Here is a 24,811-nt window from a genome sequence, read left to right on the forward strand (position 1 = left end):
TGGTCTGCAAAGTTGCAAAGCCCAAAATACAGACCAGAATGAGCCTCTCTCTCCCAAAGAAACCACTGCTCCTCATCTGCCTGAAACGTTTCATTGAATTTTCACAAGTTATGTGGTGATGTAATCAGGTCACACTTTGCATACTGCTCAGCACTTCACGGAGGACTGTTTCAAAAACCACGTACAGTTCAAAGCTAGATTATCTCATCTCCAACTCCTAAAGGACGAGACGCTACGTCGTCCAACATAAGATTTAGGTGCACAATTTGTACGTATGCATTATTCTTTCTGGATATCATCCCATTTAGTTGGGTAGCTATGCTAGCCAATTAGGATCGTTACTTGGAGCTTGACAAAAGCCAATGTTAGCTACCTATACTAGCTAGCTAACTCTATCAGCTTTCCATGTCAAAAACAACAGAAGTAAATTACAACCATTTAGCACTTAGGCATCTAACCACGTATGTGACACTTCAGTTTGACTAGCTAGGTAGCTAGCTAAGCAGTAGACTCGGTGCTCAGCTGTAGACTTGTGGGCTAACACGGCTAACTTAACAACTAATCTTAGTGTGTGATAATGGTTTTCCTAATCAGCATCAGGCCTATTTTACCCATAAATCTATATGGCATTGTTTTTGTTTTTTTTTGTTTTCGATCACTAGATGTCGAACAATGTTCAAGTGTAGAGGCGGATTTATGATTACAAGCTGTAATTTTATGTTCACAAGCAACTGTTCCAGGACAGTAAACAGCTTGGAATCCACCAAATACAATAATGATTTCTAACTCAAAGTACAGCTGGAAAATAAATTGTGCCTAGAAATGAACAACACAAAAGGGTTCAGCTAAACGAAAGCATGGCAGGTTTCAGCCTACATCATTATCAATTGTAAACGTCAGGTCGTTTATTATCATTGATAAACCTAACAAATACTTTTAATTTTCAAGTGCTGTCTACAGTCTGCAAGGACGCAAGGTGGAACACTCGGGGCTGGAACCACTCTGATGGTCGACCAATCAAAACGGAGTGAGCAAGCTGACCAATCAGAGCAGACAGGGCTTACCAGGAAGGAAGAGCTTAAACACAAATACAGAGTTTCATTCAAAGAGTGAAAAAAGATGTACTGTGTGAGAAAAATTATGTGTTCTTAGGACACTCAAGAATATTAATAGAATGACTCTATTATGAACACTGAAAACGAGCACATGATGTTCCATTAACTGGTTAACACTTCTACAACTGTGTGATGTTACCAGAGAATATACTCATCCATTACCTTTGCTACATATTTATATGCTGTAATTTACAGTTTCAGAACCACTCTAGTTCTCAACCTTGTTGTGTGCATCTTCTAAATCTCTTTGTGTAGCGCTACACACAATCTTTCAACCAGGATCGAATCGATGTTTGTAATGGGCTCAGAGAGGAAGGAGTGTTTGGAGAGGAGTTTCTCACTGCATGAGGAGACAGTGAAGTGTGATAAATAGAACCACAGACCATTTGCCGCTTCCTAATGTCTGTGATTGGAGCACAGCAAACATTCCAAGGATTTATGGGCTATAACAGGATCCGTGATGGTACTCAAGTGAAGCAACTTCACAAAGCACACACATGCATACACATCAAACATACACACAGGTACAGACTGAAACACACACACACACACACACACACACACACACACACACACACACACGGAAAGCCATTGATAGCTTTGAAGCAGCAGTTTTCTCTAAACTGGTAAAGGTATTTCTTCTGGAGATGCAGTGCTAATGAATATGTGAGCCACAGATGAACCCTGACTAACTTCCCACTGTCAAACAGAGGCCGTTTTTCCTCCACCTGCTGCTGACCTCTGCGTGCTGCTACACGAGGGACGAGAGAGCCACCAATAAAGCGAGAAGAAATCTGGGCAACCGCGTTCCTGGCAGCTAACACACACCAGTGGACTCCCAGAGCCAGAAGAACCCGCCAGTGCACAAGCAGAACCTCTGATGCCGAAAAGACCAGATCACTGTGCCATTTTACACACTTGAAAAGCTCTGCTCCAACATGCAAATCTGCCTTTGCAGTACACACCCTATGCATGTAGCTATTAATCACCTAAAGAATGAGTATGGTGATGAATGGGAATATTAAAGGTGGCATAATTAATAGGATGTCTGCGGAGCCCCTGCCGTACATACATCACCGAGGTGCAGTCCCACACCAGCCGGAAGTGCTCCATGCTAACGCAGACCTGCCAGAGTCGAGGCTCTCTGATGCTTCAAGACCCTGAAGGTGACGTGTCCTACACTGCATTTTCCAAGCAAGATTTCCATTCTTTAACATCAGTAAATGTTTCAGTGCATGTGAGGTTAAAGCAAAAAATATATGTAATAATAATAATATTAGGATTGAGAAATTAAAGAAATAAAGATTAATCATTGAATTACAGTTTATTACATTTATTAGGTTTAAGATATAAACTTAATTTCACATTCACAAATGATTGGAAATTTGACTGGCAGAATTGGCTGATTCACTTATTACAGATTGATCAACTAAAGCCTTTAAAATAATAATAATAACTCAACCCTGCGGTGTTAGTGCCGTCATGAGCGTTAAATGATAAATAGCCTTGGTGCATTTAGTCTTACTTAAAATAACCCCACTTGCCTCTGGAGATAAACCCACGAGGACGGGAATGTGCTGAAAAGGGGGAAAAAAAGAGAAAAATTCTAAACAGTGACAAATAAATTGAGAACAGAAGGATGGATAAACAAATGTTTGGCAGCGGGAACGTGGGATCAACACACTCTTCAGCTACACAGTGCTCTGGCCTGTCAAACTATCTTAACTGCACAGCACAAGGAATCGCACTGGCTTGGTGGATCCATCGCAGGACTGTCAGGAACCTGTTACTGGGCATTCTCACCGCTCAGAGTCCACCGAACATCCAAAGACTATAAATCAAGCTGCTAAAACCCCGAAATAAAAGCTGCAATGACACGTGATTTGTGTACCATGTCTGACGTGAATTGTGGGGGAGAGGAAGTTGTTTAATATTACTTAACACTCTTAAGAAAAGCAGTGCTGGGAAAGGAGGCGGTCTGCTAAGCACCGGTGCCCAACGCCGTCCACGCCCCCTCACCTGCCAGGTTGGCCACGCCCCCTCACCTGCCAGGTTGTCCGTGTCCTTCTCCTGTAGCAGGCTCACGGCGTCATCCTCACCCTCCAGCATTAGCTCCGCCTCTGGGTTCTGATTGGCCGCTGCCTGGCTGCGCAGGCCCCTCCTCCCCGTCACCACGTGCTCCTTGTCATGACCTGTGGGGGTGAGACGCACCAGTGAGAGGCGCCACTGAGTCACGTCCCTCCTGTGAAAGTGTGAGAGTGGTTTGGAGATTATTTGGCACTTAAACACTGGGATGGATGTCTTATATAAACTTGGGGAAACTGTCTCACACACTTCTGCTGCTTGATTGTCTGGTTAATGCCTGATGAAGGGCAAATCTGACAAAGGAAGACTGAAAAACACTGGCCGTTTGTAAATGAAATGAGAAAAATTGACTTAATTTAAGTTTCCTCCCAGATCCTAGGACACCAGAACCAGAACCAGAACCAGGAAAGACATTTTGGAGTTAAGGTTTTTATTTGAACTGTCATGGTTGTACCACAATGTGGGTTTTGTCAGTTTTTATGCCAGTGTTTGTTTTAAAACCCCCATTGTGCTGTAGATTGTCTGTTCAGCACCTTGTTAAATTCGGAACCATATCCTGGTGTCTAGCGTGGCGTCGTACCGCATAATGTTTTGCATTGCAGCTAGAGCCTTCGTCTTTGAGTTCACGCAGACAGGTTCTGGAACGCTTCCCCAATGAGCAACTCTCTCCTTCCTCTGTGCAGAGGCTCTGGACCAAACACGGTGTTACAGACATTTACGTGGTTCAGAGTCCGCTAGCCACAGGGCGACCTGCTCGAGCCGACAGCACAATTAACCGATCGCAGATGCCACCAAAATTCATCCCCCAAGCACCGGCCTTCTTGGCTGGCGGTGGGAACGTGATACAAATGGGCCCAGGCGTGAAAATACTAAATTCAGGTTAGACAAAAAATGCTTTCATCATCTTTAGTTACTCAGGAAAGACAGGGAGGAACTGCAGGCAGCCATGTCACACGCCACTGTGCAGAGACGTCCAGGTGGATTTGTATTCTTTAAGGTCAGATTTGCCAGAGGAACTGGAACAGCATGCTATAAAAAAGAGAAAGATGAGAAGAAAGCGAGAAGAAATGTGAACCGCTCAACAGAAATGTGGAGAAGTGTGACACTCCTTTGACGTGCTTCTTTTCAGCAGAACTCTTAAAGCGTCTCCCCCGAGGTTCGTGCACCTCGTCCCGCAGGGGTCGGATTTGACTGTCGTCAACGCAGCTACCATGGGAGGAGGAAGGGGCGGGGCTGGGGGTGAGGGGAGGGGCTGGGGGTGAGGGGCGGGGCTGGGGGTGAGGGGAGGGGCAGGAGGCTTGATGGCCTTCCTGCTCTGCCTCCTATCCAGGGAGCTTTCAGCAGAGCTCTCCAAAACAGAGCGAGCGTGTAACGCTAAGAGGCAGCGACCCGGCCAGCAGTTACTGATCAAAGGCACGCGAGCGAAACTTGGAGTGTCATTCTGTACACCATCAACAAAAACGGGCATGCTTACCAGAGGGGGAGGGGCCAGAGCTCTGATTGGCAAGATGGAGCTGAGGAAAATGGCGCAAAGCAGACAAAATAAAGCAGGCCCGATGCTGACAAGAAAACGATCCTTGGCGGATGCAGAGCCGGGGCGGAGGTGGGTGTGGGGCGGGGGGGTTTGGAAGGAAGAATGTTCGACTTGACGATGTTTTCCACAAATCAGTTTAGCTGCCACGCAGTAAAGAGACGAAAAGCAGAGACAAACCGCCGAATGAGCAGAACGACAGAGAGAAGAGACAAACAGTCTCAGGAACGACGATACCGCGTTGAACGACGGGCAAACTGACAGATCGTCTAGCTGTTCTCAAATAACCACTTTAGCAACAAAGACATCTATTTGTCAGCATTAGTACCGACGAAGAGGGGGCGGGATTCCACGCCTCCGCGGGCGAAATCCGGAGCGAAACTAGAACGCGCCGGGAGCGCGGCGGCCGCCAGCTGACGGCCGGCCAACGCGCCCGCACGCACACTGAACCGGAGAGAGAGAGCAGAGCAAGGTTCAGCCACACGTCCTCAGATGGGACTCAGATGGGACTCATCTGTCCCGGGTGCGGTTCTGCTATTTCATGCTAAGAGTGAGAAAAAGCAGGTCGAATGCGTCCTGCCAGCGCTCGACTCTTTAATGCGGGAGACCAGGAGAGGCACCGTGGCGTATGCAGAGCGCCGAGGTAGAAACAAACGAAGCCTGAAGTGGAAAGTGTAGTTAGTCACCACTTACGCTAAATTCATAGCAGACTTTTCAATCTAGGCTCGTGCGGCTTAACGAGCGTCATGGCGCGGCTTAAAATAGTGCGACGCGCATTCGGATGAAGCAGACGCGGGTTCTGGGGAAGAAACCTGAAGCTTGCTCAGGCCATAAAATGAGCCCCAGAAATTTGGTCTGTGTGGTGTTTAAACGCATCTATTTATTCCGCCCGTTTAACGAGATGCGATGGCGGGAAGCATCTTCACAAGAGCGTGTCGGGCATGACGCGACTTTACGGTTCGGGAAAGCGGCTTCTGAGATGGAGTCGCCTGTGCGTTCAGTAGTTTTACTGCCCAATGTGGAACAGATAAGGAGGCCCCTCCTTAAGCCACATTATTGTTGACAAGTGTCTGTGTTTTATATATACCGCTGGAGATCTGTGGTATTCCGTGGCTGGGTCCATGCACTTTTATTGCCTCTGTATACTAGGAGCATGTGTTACTCTGGGATTTGTGAGTATTGTGCCACTCCTGTTGTCTTCAGACCGTGCCAAAGAGCGGAGAAAAGGAATGACCTAACTTTCTCATTCTCGTTCCAACTTCCCCCACTGGGTATTATTTTTTAAACCCTGTTACAAATAGCTGAAATGCTTTTCCATAACAGACCAGAATTACAAGAGATCTTAGACGTCCCACTGCGTATGTGTCTGCGGGGCAAATTAAAACATTATGCCTAAAATGAGACTTAGAACTGCCCTGTTGTGTGCACATGAAGGGACGACTTTTCTTTTCCCCCAACTGCAGAAACGCAGGAACTCCAGCGCCGGCCTTTCTGCGAGCCCATTAAACCCCCAGGAGGTCCGTGCTCATCCGTCAAGCACCAGGCAGCTGTCGTTTCCCCGCAGCCACGTTTCCTCGTGCACGGAAGGAACCACGCCCCCCCCCCCCCCCCCCCCCCCCTCCACCCATCCACCGAAACCCGAGACCTGCGTTCGCCCACGCCGCCGCTCACGGCCTTATCTCTGAGCTCCAACAGCGGGCGACGTTGGGCCTCGGGGGTCCGTCCCTCCCGCTGCGTCACACGGCAGTTATCCGCCCCAGCTGTGGTCTGCGTTGCGCAGCGGGCCGCGTGTGACCATTTAGTCGCGGAGCTATGGCGTCTTCGTTTTCTGTCTCCGCCCCCCTAGATCCTCACCACTACCCCCCCTCCCCGGTTGTTATTATCAGCATTCGTCTGTCTGCGATTTCCGGCCTGTGCTCTCCTACGCGCGGTCTTGCAGGAGAGGTACCGCGCCGCGCTGACAGTGAGCACAAGAATAAACTAGCGAGATCTTGTGGGCGGGTCGGGTGTGGGGGACGTTGGGGGGGGGGCAGAAAGCCCTCGAAAAACGCGTTAGAGGAGTGACATTTTCCCAAACTCACCCCGTATCAAAGAGCAGGGCAAATAGACACTTGCTGCATGTCAGCTTGTCACAGCAACATTCCAGTCTCGTCTCCCCGTAACGGAGCAACAGCGAGCGCGTTGCGAGACGAAGCCAACGGCGTGTCAGCCTAAGGTCCTAAAGGCATCGGCGTGGCAGCCCCTCCGTCCCCGATCGTACCCCCAACCCCCTCCCATAACAAGCTATAAAGATCTCTGTCCGGCAAGGTCCAGAGGGTCAGGGTGGAACCGCTCACCTGAAAATGAAACCGCAAGGACACCTGGGGTAGAACAGGCCGTTAAAGAGCAGGATCAATATTAACCTAGCTTCCATTTCATGCTTGCTCAATTCCAATCAGCTAACAATATACTCAGGCCACGGTGAGGAAGACGAGGAGGCCGGCCCAGAACGAAACGGCTCATTATACTGTCAACACAGTTAATAGAGGCGGAGGTGAGGTTTTCAAACAGGCTCCCCCACAAACACACTTTCTCCAGCAACACTAAAACTTAATGGCGTCTAGAAAAAGTACATGGAAGGAGAAAAGGAAGTGGTTTTTTTTTTAATCATCTGGTTATACAACATGGTCAGAGAGTTTTATTAAGCTCCAAACTTTGAAAATTACGGAGGGCTCTAAAATCGCCAGAGCAAATGATGATAAATCACAGTGAATTAGATATAATGATGTTGTTTTTGTGGTGACTGTTCCACTTTTCCAAACGAAACTGAAACATCTCTCATCTCCTATCACACCGTTTCAGTCGAGGGAAAGATGAAAAGTGTAAGTGAACACATCTGACAATCTGACAAGTAGTTTGAAAACATGTCATTCTGAATACACACGAGCCCCTACTGACTTTTAGCAAAACGCCAGCGATTTGATCGGCGCGAGCCGTCAAACTCCCCGCTTCCAGGAAATCAAAAGAACGAAGCTTTTTTTTTTAATGTTCTCCCTCAGTGCTCGCGTCCGCCTGACCACCTATTTTCACGCAGCCGCAGACCGGCCGTGGAGCCCGAGGGACTTTCTCTTCAGGGCATTTTCACTGAGGGGACCCACTTCACATCCAGTTAACCACTCCATGATGTTCCCCCAGCTCGAGGACGACTTTTCCGTAAAAAAAAAAAAAAAAAAACTTGCCAACCAACTGCCAACCATAGCTAATGTCCAAAGAGGACATACCTCTTTGAAAAGGGTCTCTTGCAGAGGCATGTGTTTGGATGGACTATATATACACACGGGTGGTTTACCACTTAATGATAGGACTTGACAGTAATAACATCTGATTAAAATGCTTTCTGTCAAAAGAACTAGATACAGTGGACATGAAAGGTCCTAAAAAAAAACCTTTCATTATTTCTCACCAGTGTTTTCTCTCAGCTGAGCTGCTCACAATGACAACGCGGCTGTCTTACCTGGCCGCGGCACATGGCACGGCTGCCTCAGCCTGACCCGCGATGCCTGGATTCAGCCGTGTGACCAGGGAAATATTTCTCTCTTTTGTATGAAGTCCATGTAAGTACCGGGACGAGGTGTTGGACCTGACCGTACCTCTCCTCCCTGGGGTGATACTGTATAGATATTACCTGACTGCAGGGCCAGACTGTTCACATCACCGGCTCATGCATTATTCTCCTCATTAGTGATGAAGAGAGAAGACAAGACTTCAACAAGACTTCAGTTCCGGTAGCCAGAGGCTCCGAACGTTGGGATAACCCGGCAAGGACAACCAGCAGCCGATGAAGAGTGCGATGGCTGAACGTATACGCTGGCCCGAGTGGTACGAGACTCGTGCTCTCCACGCCAGCCGTGAGAAGGTCTGAGATAGCCCTCAAGGCGTCCACATGAACTTTGCTTGCATGCTTGTGCATATGTTTGGGTATATTTAAGAAGGTCAATCATTGTATCAACAGGCAGTCTGAATTATGTTTAGACCCTATCACTGTCCCTGCTGCCCCGTCATGTTATACTGGTTCAGCATTTCACTTTTTAAAATATGTATTTGAGTATTTTAGAATACTCTAATCTTTTAAGCTTAAGTACATCCACTAGGAATCAGGTTTAAAAGCTACTCCTGGTAATTTGTGACATTTCTTAGTCGTTTCTCTTAAAATCTAGTGTGATATATTTGACATAACTAGTCTATATGTCTAGTCGAGTATCATTTATCATTTTTGTTTTTTTCTTCCACTGCCTACTTTCAAAAATAAGATCAAAGCAAAAAATAGAACAGGAGAAAGAAAAAAAGAGAGAAAATCTCAGCAGTAATTACTGTGACTGTGATATGAACAGGGGCCACCTGCAGTCTAAGAAGCAGCTGGTAGGCCTATACTCTCGATGTGCCGTCTGTGTGTGTGTGTGTGTGTGTGTGTGTGTGTGTGTGTGTGTGTGTGTGTGTGTGTTGGCTGTCACACAGTGACCATCTGACATGGTTTGCCTGAAACAGTCAGTCTCAAAATGCCCAGCTGAATGTACAAACACAGTATGTTTAGGAGACAGTTGCGAATGGAGAAAGATAAACAATATAAAAAAATTAATCAATTGATCAATGAATAAAATGAAAGAACTGAGAACTGATGCAGTAAAAAAATATATATATATATATATACAAGAGCAATGTTGAAATATTGGCAAGAGACTCTATTAGAAAACTGTAAGCATATTTTCTCTCAACTCTGCCAGACGCTTTTGTGATTAAAATGAAATGTAAAATATTATACACGTTATGTAACCTTAAACGCAACATCTGGATGTATGCGGCTGGCTTTTAGCAGCCTGTTTGCATCCAACTCATTTTCGCCGTGAAGATTTTGTGAAGAACATACATCCATGTTGGTGGAGGAAGACAAGCAGATCTATTGTTCTGGAACGTCCATAGATTCGCCCTTGTTCGTTTAATCCAGTCGCCTGCTCTGGGCTCTGGTGCGGAGGGGCACGGCCTGCTCTGGTTAATAGTATTGAACCGTTTCCCTTTAAAAGGCGTTGGAGCATGGCCCTGATCGTCACGGCAGCCGGCACTATAAGATCAAATGGGTCAGGGAAGGAAAGTTCTAGACTGTGCGGCAGAAACTGTTTAACAAAAATATTTATTTGTCATTTTTAAATGTAGTTTTCCTCTCAATGGAGTGTTGCAGACAAACATAAACCCCACCTACATTGTTTTAGAATCTAGAAAAATACTTTCCAATTCAGCAAATGTTCAAAATACTCACAAAGCGAACCTTTTTGTGCTTTTGTGTGTGTGCATGTGTGTGTGTGTGTGTGTGTGTGTGTGTGTGTGTGCTTGCATGCAGTCCTCATGAAACAATGATGTCATTGTATGTAATGAACTGTAATTTTGGGATAATGAGCTAGACTGACAAAGACCAGCAGCATTATGATTGGCTGTTGGCAGAATTACTGACCATAGTCCTCCAGTGATTTGCACGTGATGTCCAAGTGGGTGGAGCCGAAGGGGTTCCGGACAAATCTCCGCCTCCTTCTGAGGTCGTCCTCCCAGTAGTCAAGACGCCAGAAGTCATGCAGCTGACTGGGGATAGGGAGCAAATAACCAGAAAAGTCAAATATCCAGTATACTCAAAAAACCAGTAAACTCAAACAACCAGTGAACTCAAAAAAGCAGTAAACTCAAATAACCAGTGAACTCAAAAAAGCAGTAAACTCAAATAACCAGTAAAAAAAAAACCCAGAAAAAGAGTTTAACCAGTAAACTCAATTCAAAACTAACATTAACAAGGCAAAAACGACTTACTTACGACTTATTGTTGTATATCAGAAAACGATTTTGTAATCATATACCTCAAATAAACAAAAGATCTGTTAAGAATTCTAATAATGAGACAGTTGAAGAAATTGCGTAGAACACTCTTTCTCTTAGATATCAAGAAACATTTTTTATATGATTTCCCCCATATAAGATTATATTTTTGTATGAGGGATTCACATGATTTTATTATATGTATGAAGAGCACATCCATAATGGTTGGGCATGAAACACAGGAATCAGCAGTGTTCCTCAGCAAAGCCTCGAGTCCAGGAGAGGCCCGATCTCTCCTGACGCCTCGGTGAGCCCTCCACCGGGACCGCGGTGCCGTAGCCCGCATGTAAACAACAGCCCGACCCATTAACAAACAAAGGGTCAAATTACAAGCAGAAACGGTGCTGCCTTCCCGCGTTTTTACGGCACTTTTTAACAAGTCTTGTAAATCAGAGGTAGGACCCTCCTAGCAGACAGGGTGCGGTTTAATGACGGCGGGGTGGGGGGAGGGGTCTCACCCGCAGCCATGGCCCCGGCCAATAAAACAAGGCCCCCCGCTGCGAAAGCACCGCCGTGATTAAAATAACGCGCTGAAATATTCATCGAAATGATTCTTGAGGCCCTGGAGCAAGCCGCAGAAAATTGCATTTTTATCCATTATTAATAACACCGAATTAGAAGCCATATAAAAATACGAGACAGAGGAAGACAGGGGGAGAGAGACAGAGAGAGAAATAAATGGCCGCGGCATGTGGTAACCATCTTTGTAAATGATTATTCCAACATTAGCAGAGACCTGGGCTAATTTTATTGCTTGCAGCTAATGCAAACCATTAAGGGCAGCCGCTAGCATCAGGTTACTAAGTGCTGCTCATTTCCAGTGTGCGCAGGCTGGAGTCGTTTCAAAGGGTTCGGCGTTCGTCTTGAAGGTGGGGGGGGGGGGGGGTGGGGGGGGGTGGAGATGGAGGGAGAGAGAGAAACGAAAGAAAGAGCAGGCAGAGAATAACAGCGTAACTAATTTAGTCCAAAGAGGGCTCCGAGAGATGATGAAGGAGGCTGATGATGGTGGTAATTGGGGAAAGGACGAGGAGACGGTTTGTCTTCATTACCGGTAACACACGTGCGGAAATACACGGTCCTCCTGTGTGAGCCCTGCGCCATCTCCTGCGATAAACTACACGGGATGAGTCATTAGTTTGCAGTCTACATACTACAGAAATGACAGAATGCTGCACGCTGCGTTGAGTCACACTGTAAAATTGTTTTAATTTTGAGGTGAGTTGTAAGCAACTCCGTGTTCATGTGAACAGCGGAGAGTCGTGAGAGGAGGAAAAATCTCCGTGTTTCTCCAGTGAGAAATCAATGAGAAAACAAGAAAGACAACAACAGTAAAAACAAGCCCACTCACTTCAAAACAGGAAGCAGCCATTACAAAAAGAGCTTCAATACCAAAGTCTGGAATAATACTCCTAGCATAACATTTTACCATTCTGTTGCTAACCATAACAGTGGTGCTGCCTAAACAGATTAAAGTGTTACTGCAGGATTACGCTACAAAGAACCCATCATCAGAGCTTGCTCGCTGTTGTTTGAATATATCTAACAAATGTCAGGAAATCGGAACACTCCAGAGACTTAGCCGGCCTCTGACAGCACTGAGAGATCAGTCTCAGTTTAGCATCAATCAAGCGGCTGTGTGTGTGTGTGTGTGTGTGTGTGTGTGAGTGTGTTGGAATAAAGCGTGCTTGCATGCATGAGCTGTATGCCAAAGGTTCATCACACGGCAGGGGATGAAAGCCAGAACGCGGGGCCCGGGGGGCTTGTCTGCTGTCAATCTCGGCCCAGAGAGAGGCCGCCGGAATGAGACGTCAGGAGACGGAGGGGCCCAAAAAACGCCCAAATGACATTGTAAACGCCAGATTACGGCGTGGAAAAAATGTAAATCCAGCGGAGGCAGCCGAGTGTTTGGTGTTTGAGATTATAACCCCCAAATCTGTCCACGAGCAGGAAGGCGGGCGGAAGTCTCGGGATATGAACGATGACTCTGGTTCCCTCGAAGACCGAGTGTTTGCCTTTTCTCCTCAGCGAAAAGGGGGAATTAGACGTTAAGCTGAGCAAAGAGAAGTCAGGAGGGAGGATAAAGCGTTCAGGTCCTTCGTTCCCTCTCTCCCCCGACACACGTGTTTTCATTTTGCAAGCGGTTTCTAATGAATGAAGAAAATGGGGGTCCAGGGATACGTTACACCGTGTGTCCCGCGTCGGGCCGGACTTCGGGCGCGCCAAGATTGCCATGACGAGTGTCTGCTCACCCCGGGTGGTCCGCCCCACCCTCCAGAGTGGGTGGGGCTCCGGCAGAAACATCCAGCCTTGAAGAACGGAATCACTGGTGCGCTGGACTGGTCTTAGATGAAGAGGAAGGACAGAGGACACGGTAGAGGACAAGGCAGACACCCCGAGCACTACAGCGTGCCAGATTTTGGAAGCATTTGTGCATTACTGAAAAAGTGTAACATAGAATATTGTGAAGTTATATCTGTGACACAAAACAATATGCAGGGAAGCTGTGTTAGGCCCCGTTCTGAACGGAAGCACAGCGTGGTTTTGTTGTTATCGTGTGGGAGATACCAGCAAGGACACGGCCCCTTGAAAATGAGACATGTCCACTAAGACTGTTCCTCTGTATTTACCTTTGAGAACCAATCTCCTTTTTAACTGCCCTAGGACTCAACAAATGAATGAGAGTTAAAAGAGAAGCTCTTCTCTCCACCCTGCACGCCTCTCTGTATCATGAGCGGCACTGACAGCCGTTTCATCTAAATGGCAATCACTGTCCAGAACGAGTTCCTGACTCACTCCACTTTACCAACCGCGTGTCTCCTGACAGACATAAAGAATAGTGGAGGGCCCGCCCCCCTCGCGTGCCGCTCAAATTTATTAGCCACGTCGCCCATCAATCAAGCAAATGGATTTCCAACTGCATTTTAAAAGCTAATTTCCCCAGCACCGATAACCAAAACTATCAGCCGACCGATGTGGCGGTCATTATCAACAAAAGAGCGACCGTAGCCGCCCCGCCTTCTCGCCGCCACAGTCAGATAAATAACGGCCCTTATCCCGCCGGGCGTGGTGGCGTGGTCTCGCGTCCGCTGGGAGGAACGCGAGTTTGCGCACGGCTGCGAAGGGCCGAGGCTCGAGGGGCAAAGTGGGAAATAAAAGGCCCGCTAACAATCCCATCAAAAAATATGAGGCAGTTCAGGGCAGCAAGGGCAGTTCAGGGCAGAGAGGGCAGCTCGTTCAGGGGCGGAGGAGACGTGCTTTGACTTGTGGCCGGACGCTTGTCCCTGCCGCAGAGAGGAGATGGCCCTCCGGAGACAGATGATCCCGGATATACACACAGGCGCACGCAGTGTGACTGGCTGATGTGTTTAAGAGGGGAAGTTCCAATATTCTAGACTACCTACATGCCGTCAAATCAAACGTTACGGCTTTTCGAAGAGTTCTGGTCAAAAAAAAGCACGCAAATGGAGGTTGCAAAAACATAAATGCACTGAACTCTGTAAGGAGAGGTTAAGTTCAAGCTTTAGAACGATATTTATAAATAAACACAGACATGTTGTCGTGATCAAAAGTTAAGTATAAAAAGGATTTAATACTGATTACATCTTCCGTACAGTCAACACCAGACAACAACAACGGTTAGCAGTCGATTCACCTGAGACATTTACTATAAAATATGACCAATCAGGACATCAAAGGCCAGCAAAGACAGCCCTTCTGTGGCAACGACTAATTGGCCCCTACAGAACGGCTTTTGATGAGAAAAAGAAAAGAGGCGAAATTCAATAAGACTCCATTATATTCTCCTTAACTGCCTCCATTGGGAGGCTAAACAGGGCGTAATTAGAGTAAGTGGCGGTAATCACGGGATGAGAGCGGGCGCTGCTTTCTCTCAGGAACACGCAGCCTCTGTGATGTCACAGCTGCCATGTGCCACTTCCTGCGCGTGAGTGACACGAGGCAAAGCCCCGCCTCCCAGAGGGCGTGCCACCGAGACCGTGACGTTTTCCCTACGGGGCACTCCTAAGCTGGGTTGGCTTGTTTAGGCTTAGATTGCTAATGCCTAATTCAGCTACAGTCTATGTGATTAATTCTGGTTCTACCAGATACACACACATGCGTGCGCACGCACACACACACACACACACACACACACACACACACACACACACACACACACATACACACACACACACACACACACAGATGAAAGGCCATATGTGAAGGAAATATGCTTCCTTTGAAAGTCTCTTCTGATGCGGATCCTCCTCACACAGTCCAAACTACACTAATGTTTAATGCACATTTCCCATTATTACGAGATCTATGCCTTAAGACCAAACGCACTGGTGAACTTGTGAATCACTCCTCCTTTCACGTTTGAGATGGAGCACCAGTCCAACATGCTGAACAGTACAAAGAAAAGCTCAGATCTCAGATCTCACTCCTCATGCCTGTTATTGGCTTTCTGGTGTCCACCCACACTAGGGACACTTTTCATCAGAACTGGACAAAATCCGAAAGATTCCCGTCACACCATCACAAGCCGACTGGCTGCCACATGCCGGCGGACATCGCTTGAGTTTTTCAAAGTGAGCTACAAATGCAGATGGTATGGGGGTGGGGGGGGGGGGGGTTCTCGTGAAGTTCCGCTCATTTCGCACATGTTGCTTTCGGATGCCTATTGATCGTTACGCACTATACAGGACGCACCAACGTGGAGATGTGAGACCTGGTCTAATTGGGGGGGGGGGGGGGGGGGGGGGGCTGGCCGTGGCGATCACCGCTTCCAGATGTGTTTCCATGGAACCCGTCGCTCCCCGAGGGATGCGACACTGTGATTGGTCAGATCCGTAAAGGTGTCCGGAAAACTGGCGGCTTTGGCGTACGCAGGCGGCGCGGAGAACCCGGCTCCGCACGATCGTGTTGACCGGCCTCGTCGGTGTGATCAGCACAGCGGACGTGCCAAGGCAAAGCGCATCCGTGTGGGTGAAAGACAGCGTTCGAGTGCGGGTCAGACATCCTTTGTCATCTGCTTCATCTTCTCGGGGGGAAAAAAACCTGCACGTAGGTCAACAACACAACGACAGGGCCCGAGAGAAGCGCAGCAAACAAACAGACCCGGGCGGGGAGCGCCTACGGGCCGCGGGTCGGCGCCAGCATGCGCTCGCTCGGCCTTCCAGAGGCCTGTAAAAGAACCCACCGTCGTCGTGATGTTGGGACGGGTGTCGGCTCAGGCGTTTGGGTAGTGTAAGATCAGACCGGTGTAAAACACAAGGAGATGTGCGTGTGGGTGGGTGTCTGACAGACTCCAACATCACCTGCAGCTACTTGCTAATGTGAGCTGCAGCCAGTGGGTGTTTGGATAGATCTGCAGAAAAACAAACCCGCTGAAAGCAGCCGAGGTTCCCACGCGTTTCCTTTTGTCCTCTTAAGTTGTGAAGTAATTACGAAAAGACGGAAAAGGTTTTCAGCAACGCATTCCTCATCCATTAGAAGCTGAGGAGGTATCTGGTGCCTTCTGTGATCGTCTCAGCCCTCCCAATGGAAAGGAGTAACATGACAAACATCTTCACAGAAGCCAGCAGAAAATGACGGTGAGGAAGAAGCTCTGTTTTTGCGTGTGACGTCACTACTTCTCTCTCACTCCCTCACACGCTCTCTCTCACACCCTCTCTCACCCTTATTGTTTCTTGTTGCTGGTATTAGAATTGATGGGCCCTTCAGTCCTGCCCGTGGAGACTGGTTAGACTGGGCGCATGAGATTGAAGGCTCCATTCCATCACAAAGTTATTATCTCGGAGCAGATAGCTGCCATACATCACGTGCGGCCGGAGCCCGCCGTTAGTGAAGGGAAACACTGTCTTCCCCGTTCACGGCTCCACAGATCAATACCTGCCTCCTCGCTCCCCAATTCTCCTCTCTTCCTCTCCCTCCCTCTCTCTCTCTCTTCTGCTTTTTCTCTCTTTCTCACTTCCCTTCTGTCTCTCGATCGCACCCCCCCTCCCCCCCCACTTTCCACCGTTGACACGAAAAAGTAATTATACAAGAGAAAGCTTTGACAATCGATACTCAAGTCGGGTTAAGTTAAGGTCTGTGGCCCTCCGTCACCTGTCAGCCATGTTGCTGATGTGGGTGGTTGGGGAGGGTGGGGTCGAAGGTGGGGTTGCTGCAGCGAAGGGGCCGCTGTCTTAATACCCCCACGTTTCCACCGGGCAAGGCCCTGTTGGAGCGATCTGCATCCGGCCCGATCCAGGCTTGGCGACGTTAGTCTCGGGGGACGTGGAAGACGTGGGGAGGTGCCTGGGGCGGAACCGACGTTTCTCAGCTTCGTCAACCCTGACGCCAGCCTGGGCGTGAGCTTCCCGAGGCCGCCCCCCCCCCACACCCCAAAGACACGCCCACTACAGCAGCCATGGCTGTGTGTGTTTAATGGATCAGCACACACGCGGAACGGTGGGAGGAGTTTCTGCACGTGGTTCCCTCTATGGACCCGGTGTGGATCCCCTCACCTTTCTTCTGTTTCTTCAAATTATACGATTCAGCCATTTAAGGTCTTCAGCATAAGTGCTTTTTGGTCCAACCAAGAAATGGCAGGAGAAACAACAAGCTGTTCAGCTAAAGACAAACCGAATCTGCAGAGGGTTACACAAGAATCAAAATTTCAGGGTGTGTTTAACCTTCGTCAAGAAAGACGAGTTAAACGATGTGATTGAAAAAGGCCCAAGTAGCTGCTTGTGTGCTGTTTGTTTACTTCCCTCTATGCTGACTGGAGAGACCGTCGGCGATTGTTCAATTTTATCTTTTTTTTTTCTGCCATTAATTCCAACGCTTCGTCTGACGCCTCCATCGCCGTGACATGTCTGAACTTTATAATCCGCTGCCAGAGGTCGGAGGTCAGCAGAAGCAGGAAGGAGAGCAGGGAAAATAACTCCCGGTAAGGTGGGGAAAGGGGTGGGATGGGGTTTGTGGGGGAAGGGGGGGGCGGTGGGGTGGGGTTTGTGGGGGAAGGGGGGGGGTGGTGGGGTGGGGTTTGTGGGGGAAGGGGGGGGTGGTGGGGTGGGGTTTGTGGGGGAAGGGGGGGTGATGGGATGGGGTTTGTGGGGGAAGGGGGGGGTGGTGGGGTGGGGTTGGGGGACTGACATCCAATTTTCAACTTGATTTATCAGTGCAAAGCTAAAATTGATAGTGTGTCATTACTGTGTGAGGAACTGTCTACCCGACTCCTATCCCAGCCCTCTCGTTTTGATTTACCGGCCCAGATCAATACAACCCTATACTGTTTCAATTTGAAAAGTATTGATTTTCTGATGCCGACTCAATGCAGAGGACATTCATCATCAGGCAAGCGTAGACTATGATCGAACGGGAGCCCCGCCGTGCTGGGACCGCTGGGAGACCCACAGAGGGACGTCGAACCACAGACGCAGAACCACGTAGTTCCGCTGTTCGCCATCAGCGAGACGTCAGCGAGACGTCAGCAACATGTTAACCTCCCCCCCCCCCTACACACACACACACACACACACACACACACACACACACACACACACACACACACTCACACTCACACTCACACACACACACACACACACACACACACACACACACACACACACACACACAACCGGGACAGCCCAGTGGATCAGCCAATAACCCGCATGGGTCAGCGCTCTCCTCCACCACAGACCGTCCGGATATTTTTAACCACCGTTGAGGAATCCAAAGATCAGCGAATGGGTCGAGTGTGGATCTGTGATCAGGCCATGGGGGGGATGAGATCATGGGGGGGGTCATGGGGGTTCATGCAAACTATCGATATTTCTACACGTCTCTAGGCAGGAGTATGAAACTATGAATCTATGAAACACAAAAGAGAAAAGCAATTTGAGGGCATCCATGCCCAAAGACAAAAAAAATTAGACACTTTGACACAAATAAATTTCCAAACCAAGAGGGAGACACACACACACACACACACACACACCCACCCACACACTTACTTATAATGCCTAGGGGGCATTCTATTTTACAGGAGCAGCATAAATGGGAAAGTTAATGTAGCATTGAATAAGACTAAGCCGTTGAGCTGAAACACAGCCCTAAGCTCCCAGACATATTGCATCATTTTTCTTCTCCAGCAGGTTACCATTACATTTGAATTTGCAGGAAGTTCTGTGGTACCATTTACTATGCTGCGCAGCTCAATAACATTTTGTCTCCATGCAAATGTTGGAGCCTCCGAGGTGATTTCTATAAATATTTGACTAAACCAGAAAGCTAGCAGAGAATTCCAAACAATATTTTATAGCAACCAGCACACAATCATTGCTATTTATAACTCCATAGTATAAAAGGGATTAATGACAATTCAAGTGGTGGAACACGGTGGCATAATGGAACACGGAGGGGGAAATACAAAGTCTATATACAACACGCATTATGGAAAGAAGACGTAGTTGTGGAAAACAAACACCCAGGGGATCTGTGTCCCTCCACATGAAGCAGGTGTCTGAACTGCCATATGTTATGTAAAAATTATTTAATAAAATATTTTTCTCTGTGGTCTTTCCTCTGTGGATGCATATCTATACGTTATACCCATATCTATATGCAAACAGCTGTACTAATGAGTGTGATAATGAATTAGGGGAACACGTCTGCTCTAATCGCAGGTATTGAGTGTGAACCCTCCCTCGTTCTGTGAATTGTAACAAATCCCGAGGTTTCCCACGATGTTGTATTTTTACAAAAAAGTAGCAAATACCAGCGACCACACAGGATTGCTCAGTTATTACAATCTGTCGAAATTCTGCGGCCCCACACGCGTGATCGGTAAAACCGGGCGGCGAACGGGGCATGGATGACATGGATCTACATGATCGCCTTCCTGCGAGAGGGCACAACACAGACACGTCGGGCCAGCGTGTTTACGGTGGGGGACTGAAAACGATGCTGTGTAAGAGGCAGAGCGGTTCTCCCGCGTGATTGGCCGGACGTGTTTGCCATCTGCGGGAGTAAACACAGAGCTGCGGCTGAGGCTTCCTGCCATCTGCGCTGCATCGGTCCGATTCAATAAAGAAACGCACGGCCACTGTGTGAGGGGAGGGGGCGTGACCGTGACGGGTCGAGAGTGCACGTTTGTGTGTGTGTGTGTGTGTGTGTGTGTGTGTGTGTGTGTGTGTGTGCGGCTGCGTGCGTGCACGGGTGCGCGTGTGTGAGTGTGTTTGTTCGTGGGTGAGCATGAGTGCGTGTGCAAGGCAGTGTGTGTGTGAGAGTATGACTACACGGGTGCGTGTGAGAGTGTGTGTGGGTGTATGCCAGGGCGTGTGTAATCGTGTGTGTGTGTGTGTGTGTGTGTGTGTGTGTGTGTGTGTGTGTGTGTGTGTGTGTGTCTGTGTCCTGGACTTTCTCTGCATCACACTGACAGCTGAACTGAACACTCATGGCAGTTCGATTTACGTACGTCTGCGAGTCAACATTTACGGTGTGTTTGGAAACAGCGCAAAAAGGAAACACTCAAACAGTATCTAGTTCAGTAGTCGGTGGTTAATTCTGTCTGTGCTGACTACTGCAGGATGAGGAACCTCCTGTTGTGTACTGGGCAGTTTGGCTAGGATATAAACCTTATCCACATGATGTTTCAAAACATTTGTTCCATTTTAGAGTTTAGATTGGAAAATTCTGGTTTAATTCGTGTTCCCTGAAGGAAATCTGTGCCAAGGTTCTGGTTTGGGAAGTTTGTCCTTTGATCGCTGTATATAAACATGTCTGTATGTCTGTACACAATATTAGTCGGGATTCAGGGCTCTTTTAACAAGACCCACAAGAGCAGTCTAACGACCACCAGGTGTACTATAGTGTGACTGAAAAAGGGGCCGGTGTGGGTCTCAGGAACATGCACTGCCACACACACCCTCCCACACACACACACACACACACACACACACACATACACACACATACACACACAGTCTGACCACCAATGATGTGTCTCCTGGGATTTAGTGGTCGGTTGTGGTAATTGAGTTTGCTGACCTGTAGCCTGACCCTGGTGGAGAGCAAGAAAATGACATTAAATAGCAGTCACACTACAGCTGTGTGTGTGTGTGTGTGTGTGTGTGTGTGTGTGTGTGTGTGTGTGTGTGTGTGTGTCTGTCTGTCTCACAGGTAACAGTGCAAGTACTAGCCCAGACAGCTGAGCGAACCTCAAGAGGGCAAAGTCAAGATGCCATAACAACAAAGACAACCAGACATGGCATAAACATGTATACACACACACACACACACACACACACACACACACACACACACACACACACACACACACACACACACACACACACACACACACACACACACACACACACACACCTACCTGTGTATGGCTGATCCCCAAGCGCCTTGTTTGTTGGTGAGAATGTTGACAATCTTCTGTTTCAGCTGATTGGCCGTCACATGATCACGGTGCTTGGCAGCACCAATCAGGTGATCACACATCTTCTCCTCCTCCCTCCTGTCTGCAGCATACTGAGCACAGTTTGACTGGGAGAGACAACATAGTGTATGGAGACAGAGGAGAGACAACGTAGTGTGTGGAGACAGAGGAGAGACAGCATAGTGTGTGGAGACAGAGGAGAGACAACATAGTGTGTGGAGACGGAGGAGAGACAACATAGTGTGTGGAGACGGAGGAGAGACAGCATAGTGTGTGGAGACAGAGGAGAGACAACATAGTGTGTGGAGACAGAGGAGAGACAACATAGTGTGTGGAGATAGAGAGATGGAGAGACAACATAGTGTGTGGAGACAGAGGAGAGACAACATAGTGTGTGGAGATAGAGAGATGGAGAGACAACATAGTGTGTGGAGACAGAGGAGAGACAACATAGTGTGTGGAGACGGAGGAGAGACAAAATAGTGTGTGGACACAGAGGAGAGACAGCATAGTGTGTGGAGACAGAGGAGAGACAACATAGTGTGTGGAGACGGAGGAGAGACAACATAGTGTGTGGAGACAGAGGAGAGACAACATAGTGTGTGGAGACAGAGGAGAGACAGCGTGGTGTGTGGAGACAGAGAGAATGAGAGACAGCGTGGTGTGTGGAGACACAGGAGAGACAGCGTGGTGTGTGGAGACACAGGAGAGACAGCGTGGTGTGTGGAGACACAGGAGAGACAGCGTGGTGTGTGGAGACACAGGAGAGACAGCGTGGTGTATGGAGACACAGGAGAGACAGCGTGGTGTGTGGAGACACAGGAGAGACAGCGTGGTGTGTGGAGACACAGGAGAGACAGCGTGGTGTGTGGAGACACAGGAGAGACAGCGTGGTGTATGGAGACACAGGAGAGACAGCGTGGTGTGTGGAGACACAGGAGAGACAGCGTGGTGTGTGGAGACACAGGAGAGACAGCGTGGTGTGTGGAGACACAGGAGAGACAGCGTGGTGTGTGGAGACACAGGAGAGACAGCGTGGTGTATGGAGACACAGGAGAGACAGCGTGGTGTGTGGAGACAGAGAGAATGAGAGACAGCGTGGTGTGTGGAGACACAGGAGAGACAGCGTGGTGTGTGGAGACACAGGAGAGACAGCGTGGTGTGTGGAGACACAGGAGAGACAGCGTGGTGTGTGGAGACACAGGAGAGGAGAGTTACACAATAGCATCGAGCATTTACAGTTATGAGTGCTTGATGAATACAGTCAATACTGATATGTTCAGAAAAATGTTATTTCGTTTTCCGTTGTTGGCCTGAACCTTTGACCCATCATGACTACTGGTGTCAGAGAGGTTACCAAACAAATCAGAGTAGCACCTGAATAACACGTATTCACTAAGATATACAGTGTGTGTGTGTGTGTGTGTGTGTGTGTGTGTGTGTGTGTGTGTGTGTGTGTGTGTGTGAACATACCAGTACTCCTCTAGGCTTTTATTCTCAGTAATCTGGATAGTTCAGCCCCCCCCCCCCCCCCCCCCCCCCAAGAATGTGTAAATGCTGTATTCTCAGTGATATTGGTCCAGCATGTCAGGACTAAGTTTATGACAGTGTTTTATCATCCACACAGCAGACATTTCTTCATCATCTTCATCATTGTTTTGAGGGTGCCATAAACAGCATCTTGCAGACGCTAATGCGTAGTCAGCAGTTAAATACACTGCATTACACTTACATCAAATGTTTAAGCAAGGCACAACAACAGAGCAAATGTGCCTAGAGGTCAAATGCAATCGGCAGCTCAATCCGAGTTCCGGGAAGACAGGAAGAACCCGTGATTCTACGTTTGAGCTCGGCCTGCTAAACCAGATTCCCCACGCAGCTTCTGAATCCAGATCTAAGTTGGCAGCAGAGAAGGTTTCACCTCGTCTCTCCAGAGTAAAGGAGATGTGAGTCTTCATTGCCACTGCTAAAAAAAGATTGCCTTCCCGCACCGAACCCAGGCCCCCCCCCCCCCACCCCACCCCAGGGGCATCTCCGGCTAATATTCAAAATCTAATTTGCCAACAGAAGCTTTGGTGGGGGGGGGTGACTGGGTGGGGGGGGAGTGTAATTGAATTTCCTGCCTTATATTTGAATTCTGTCAGATATTATACGTCGATGTATTCTTCAAGGAGCCGATAACTCAATCTCTCGGTGTCATCTCCCTTTACCGTGTGACGCACTGACAAATATCAACTGTTATTTATCACTTCAAGAGGGATTTGAGGGCTAAAAGTGACACTGGTTTAATTGTAAAAACGTCCTGTCTGCCTGGTGGATCTTCGGCGTGTGTGAGGCGGTAATAAACTGGACGGACGAGGAGTGTGTGGCGGTGAGGCGAGGGGGAAGAGGTGTGATGGTGGTGTGGGGTGGGGGGAGGAGTTGGGGAGGTGCGGGGGGCCCAGGTGGAGGGCTCACACTCCGCTCTCCTGAGCCGTACGACGCCGCTTATCTGGGCGGGTGTAGGAACCGAGGGAGTTGCTGAGGACGACTGCTGCTCAGAGATAAGGGCCTCATCACTCCTCCGGAGCGAGGGGACTACTTTGTGCATTGCTTTGTGCGTGGCTGCTTTTGTGTGTGTGTTTGTGTACCCGCTGCATGCGGACTGAAGACATATGCTCACGCCGTCGTTCACCAAATGTCCTGACATGCATCTTTAGAAATGTGGGAGACTCTTTGTATTTTTTCATTGTGCATATGTCCTCGGTATCGGAGGCCCTGTCCAAAGCCACAGCTCTACACGTTAATAACTAGAAATTAAAAAACACACACACACATACTGACATAATCAAAGCTTGATTTAGCTAAGCTTTAATTTTCTCACGTCTTAAACTTTTAATGAGCAGTTTTCTGTAGTCACTTGACTTTAGAAGATAATTTCATCATTATCAGAGGCTGGGGTGTAATTTGGCGAGATGGTCTAAGGCGTAAATTGGAGCAAAATTGTTTAATCCCTTTCTTCTGGGTTAATATGCGTAGATTAATCTCCGTTGGGAAACACAGGGCCGGGGATTATCAGGCCACGCCCGCTGCTGCTGGCATCCGTGGGGATTTTCACAGTTGCCCCAATCTTTCCCATGTACGCTGCACAATATCTGATTCACACTATCTGACTTCTCCAAGGATCACTGGCCCCATGAGATTATATTATCATTGCGAGGGATTACAGATTGTGACCATTATTAAATCTACGGCTGTTGTTGCAAGTTCCATGGCAGTATGTGGTTTTTGGTATTAGGAATATGGGTTCAGAACCCTAGAGCTCATTACAAGATAGCATGCATTATTAGAGAGTGTTCTTTTTTTTCTTAAACTCAATGTTGCTGCAGGAATTAGATCTACTCAAACATCCAGAGCTGAACTGGGGTGTGAGATTAGCAAGAGAGAGAGGACCAGCCCAGAAAGAGACGAAAGAGAAGCGGGCGTACAACCTCGAACTCGGCGTGCTTGTGCACATCCTCGGCCCGCTGCCGGTTCAGGATGAACTCGGCCTCGTTGGCCACACGCACCACGTGGTCCTTCATGGCGTGGCACAGGAGTCTAGCGGTGAAGGAAGAAAAGGTTCATAAACGATAGAACAGAATGGAATGGCATTCCAGAACAGGAATCATGGGAATGTCACTAATTTCACTAAAGGAATAATGATGTAGTGAAAATTCATGAAATTAGGCATGCAATTCATTAAGACACTTTAATATGTTGAGTAGTCAA

At 48.2% G+C, this 24,811-nt stretch overlaps 1 protein-coding gene and 1 long non-coding RNA gene across 6 annotated transcripts in view; one reads left to right on the forward strand and one right to left on the reverse strand.

The window, feature by feature from the left end:
- LOC143478097 (neurobeachin-like) overlaps positions 1-24,811 on the reverse strand; it is a 203,905-nt gene that overhangs the window by 67,429 nt on the left and 111,665 nt on the right. For 3 of the 5 annotated variants that reach the window (XM_076977033.1, XM_076977034.1, XM_076977032.1), the window contains exons 35-39: positions 24,532-24,640; positions 21,002-21,168; positions 10,214-10,338; positions 9,635-9,826; positions 3,161-3,307 (exon numbers count right to left, since the gene is read on the reverse strand). In XM_076977033.1, coding sequence (XP_076833148.1) covers positions 3,161-3,307; positions 9,635-9,826; positions 10,214-10,338; positions 21,002-21,168; positions 24,532-24,640 — 740 coding nt within the window. The remainder of the gene's footprint in view (positions 1-3,160; positions 3,308-9,634; positions 9,827-10,213; positions 10,339-21,001; positions 21,169-24,531; positions 24,641-24,811) is intronic. The other 2 variants (XM_076977036.1, XM_076977035.1) reach the window with 1 other exon arrangement.
- Positions 657-9,324, forward strand: LOC143478100 (uncharacterized). Its single transcript, XR_013121697.1, has 3 exons — positions 657-2,281; positions 8,177-8,324; positions 8,453-9,324. It is a non-coding gene; the product is annotated as an uncharacterized LOC143478100 (long non-coding RNA).

This window comes from Brachyhypopomus gauderio, chromosome 16, assembly GCF_052324685.1.
Source record: "Brachyhypopomus gauderio isolate BG-103 chromosome 16, BGAUD_0.2, whole genome shotgun sequence".
NCBI lineage: Eukaryota > Metazoa > Chordata > Actinopteri > Gymnotiformes > Hypopomidae > Brachyhypopomus > Brachyhypopomus gauderio.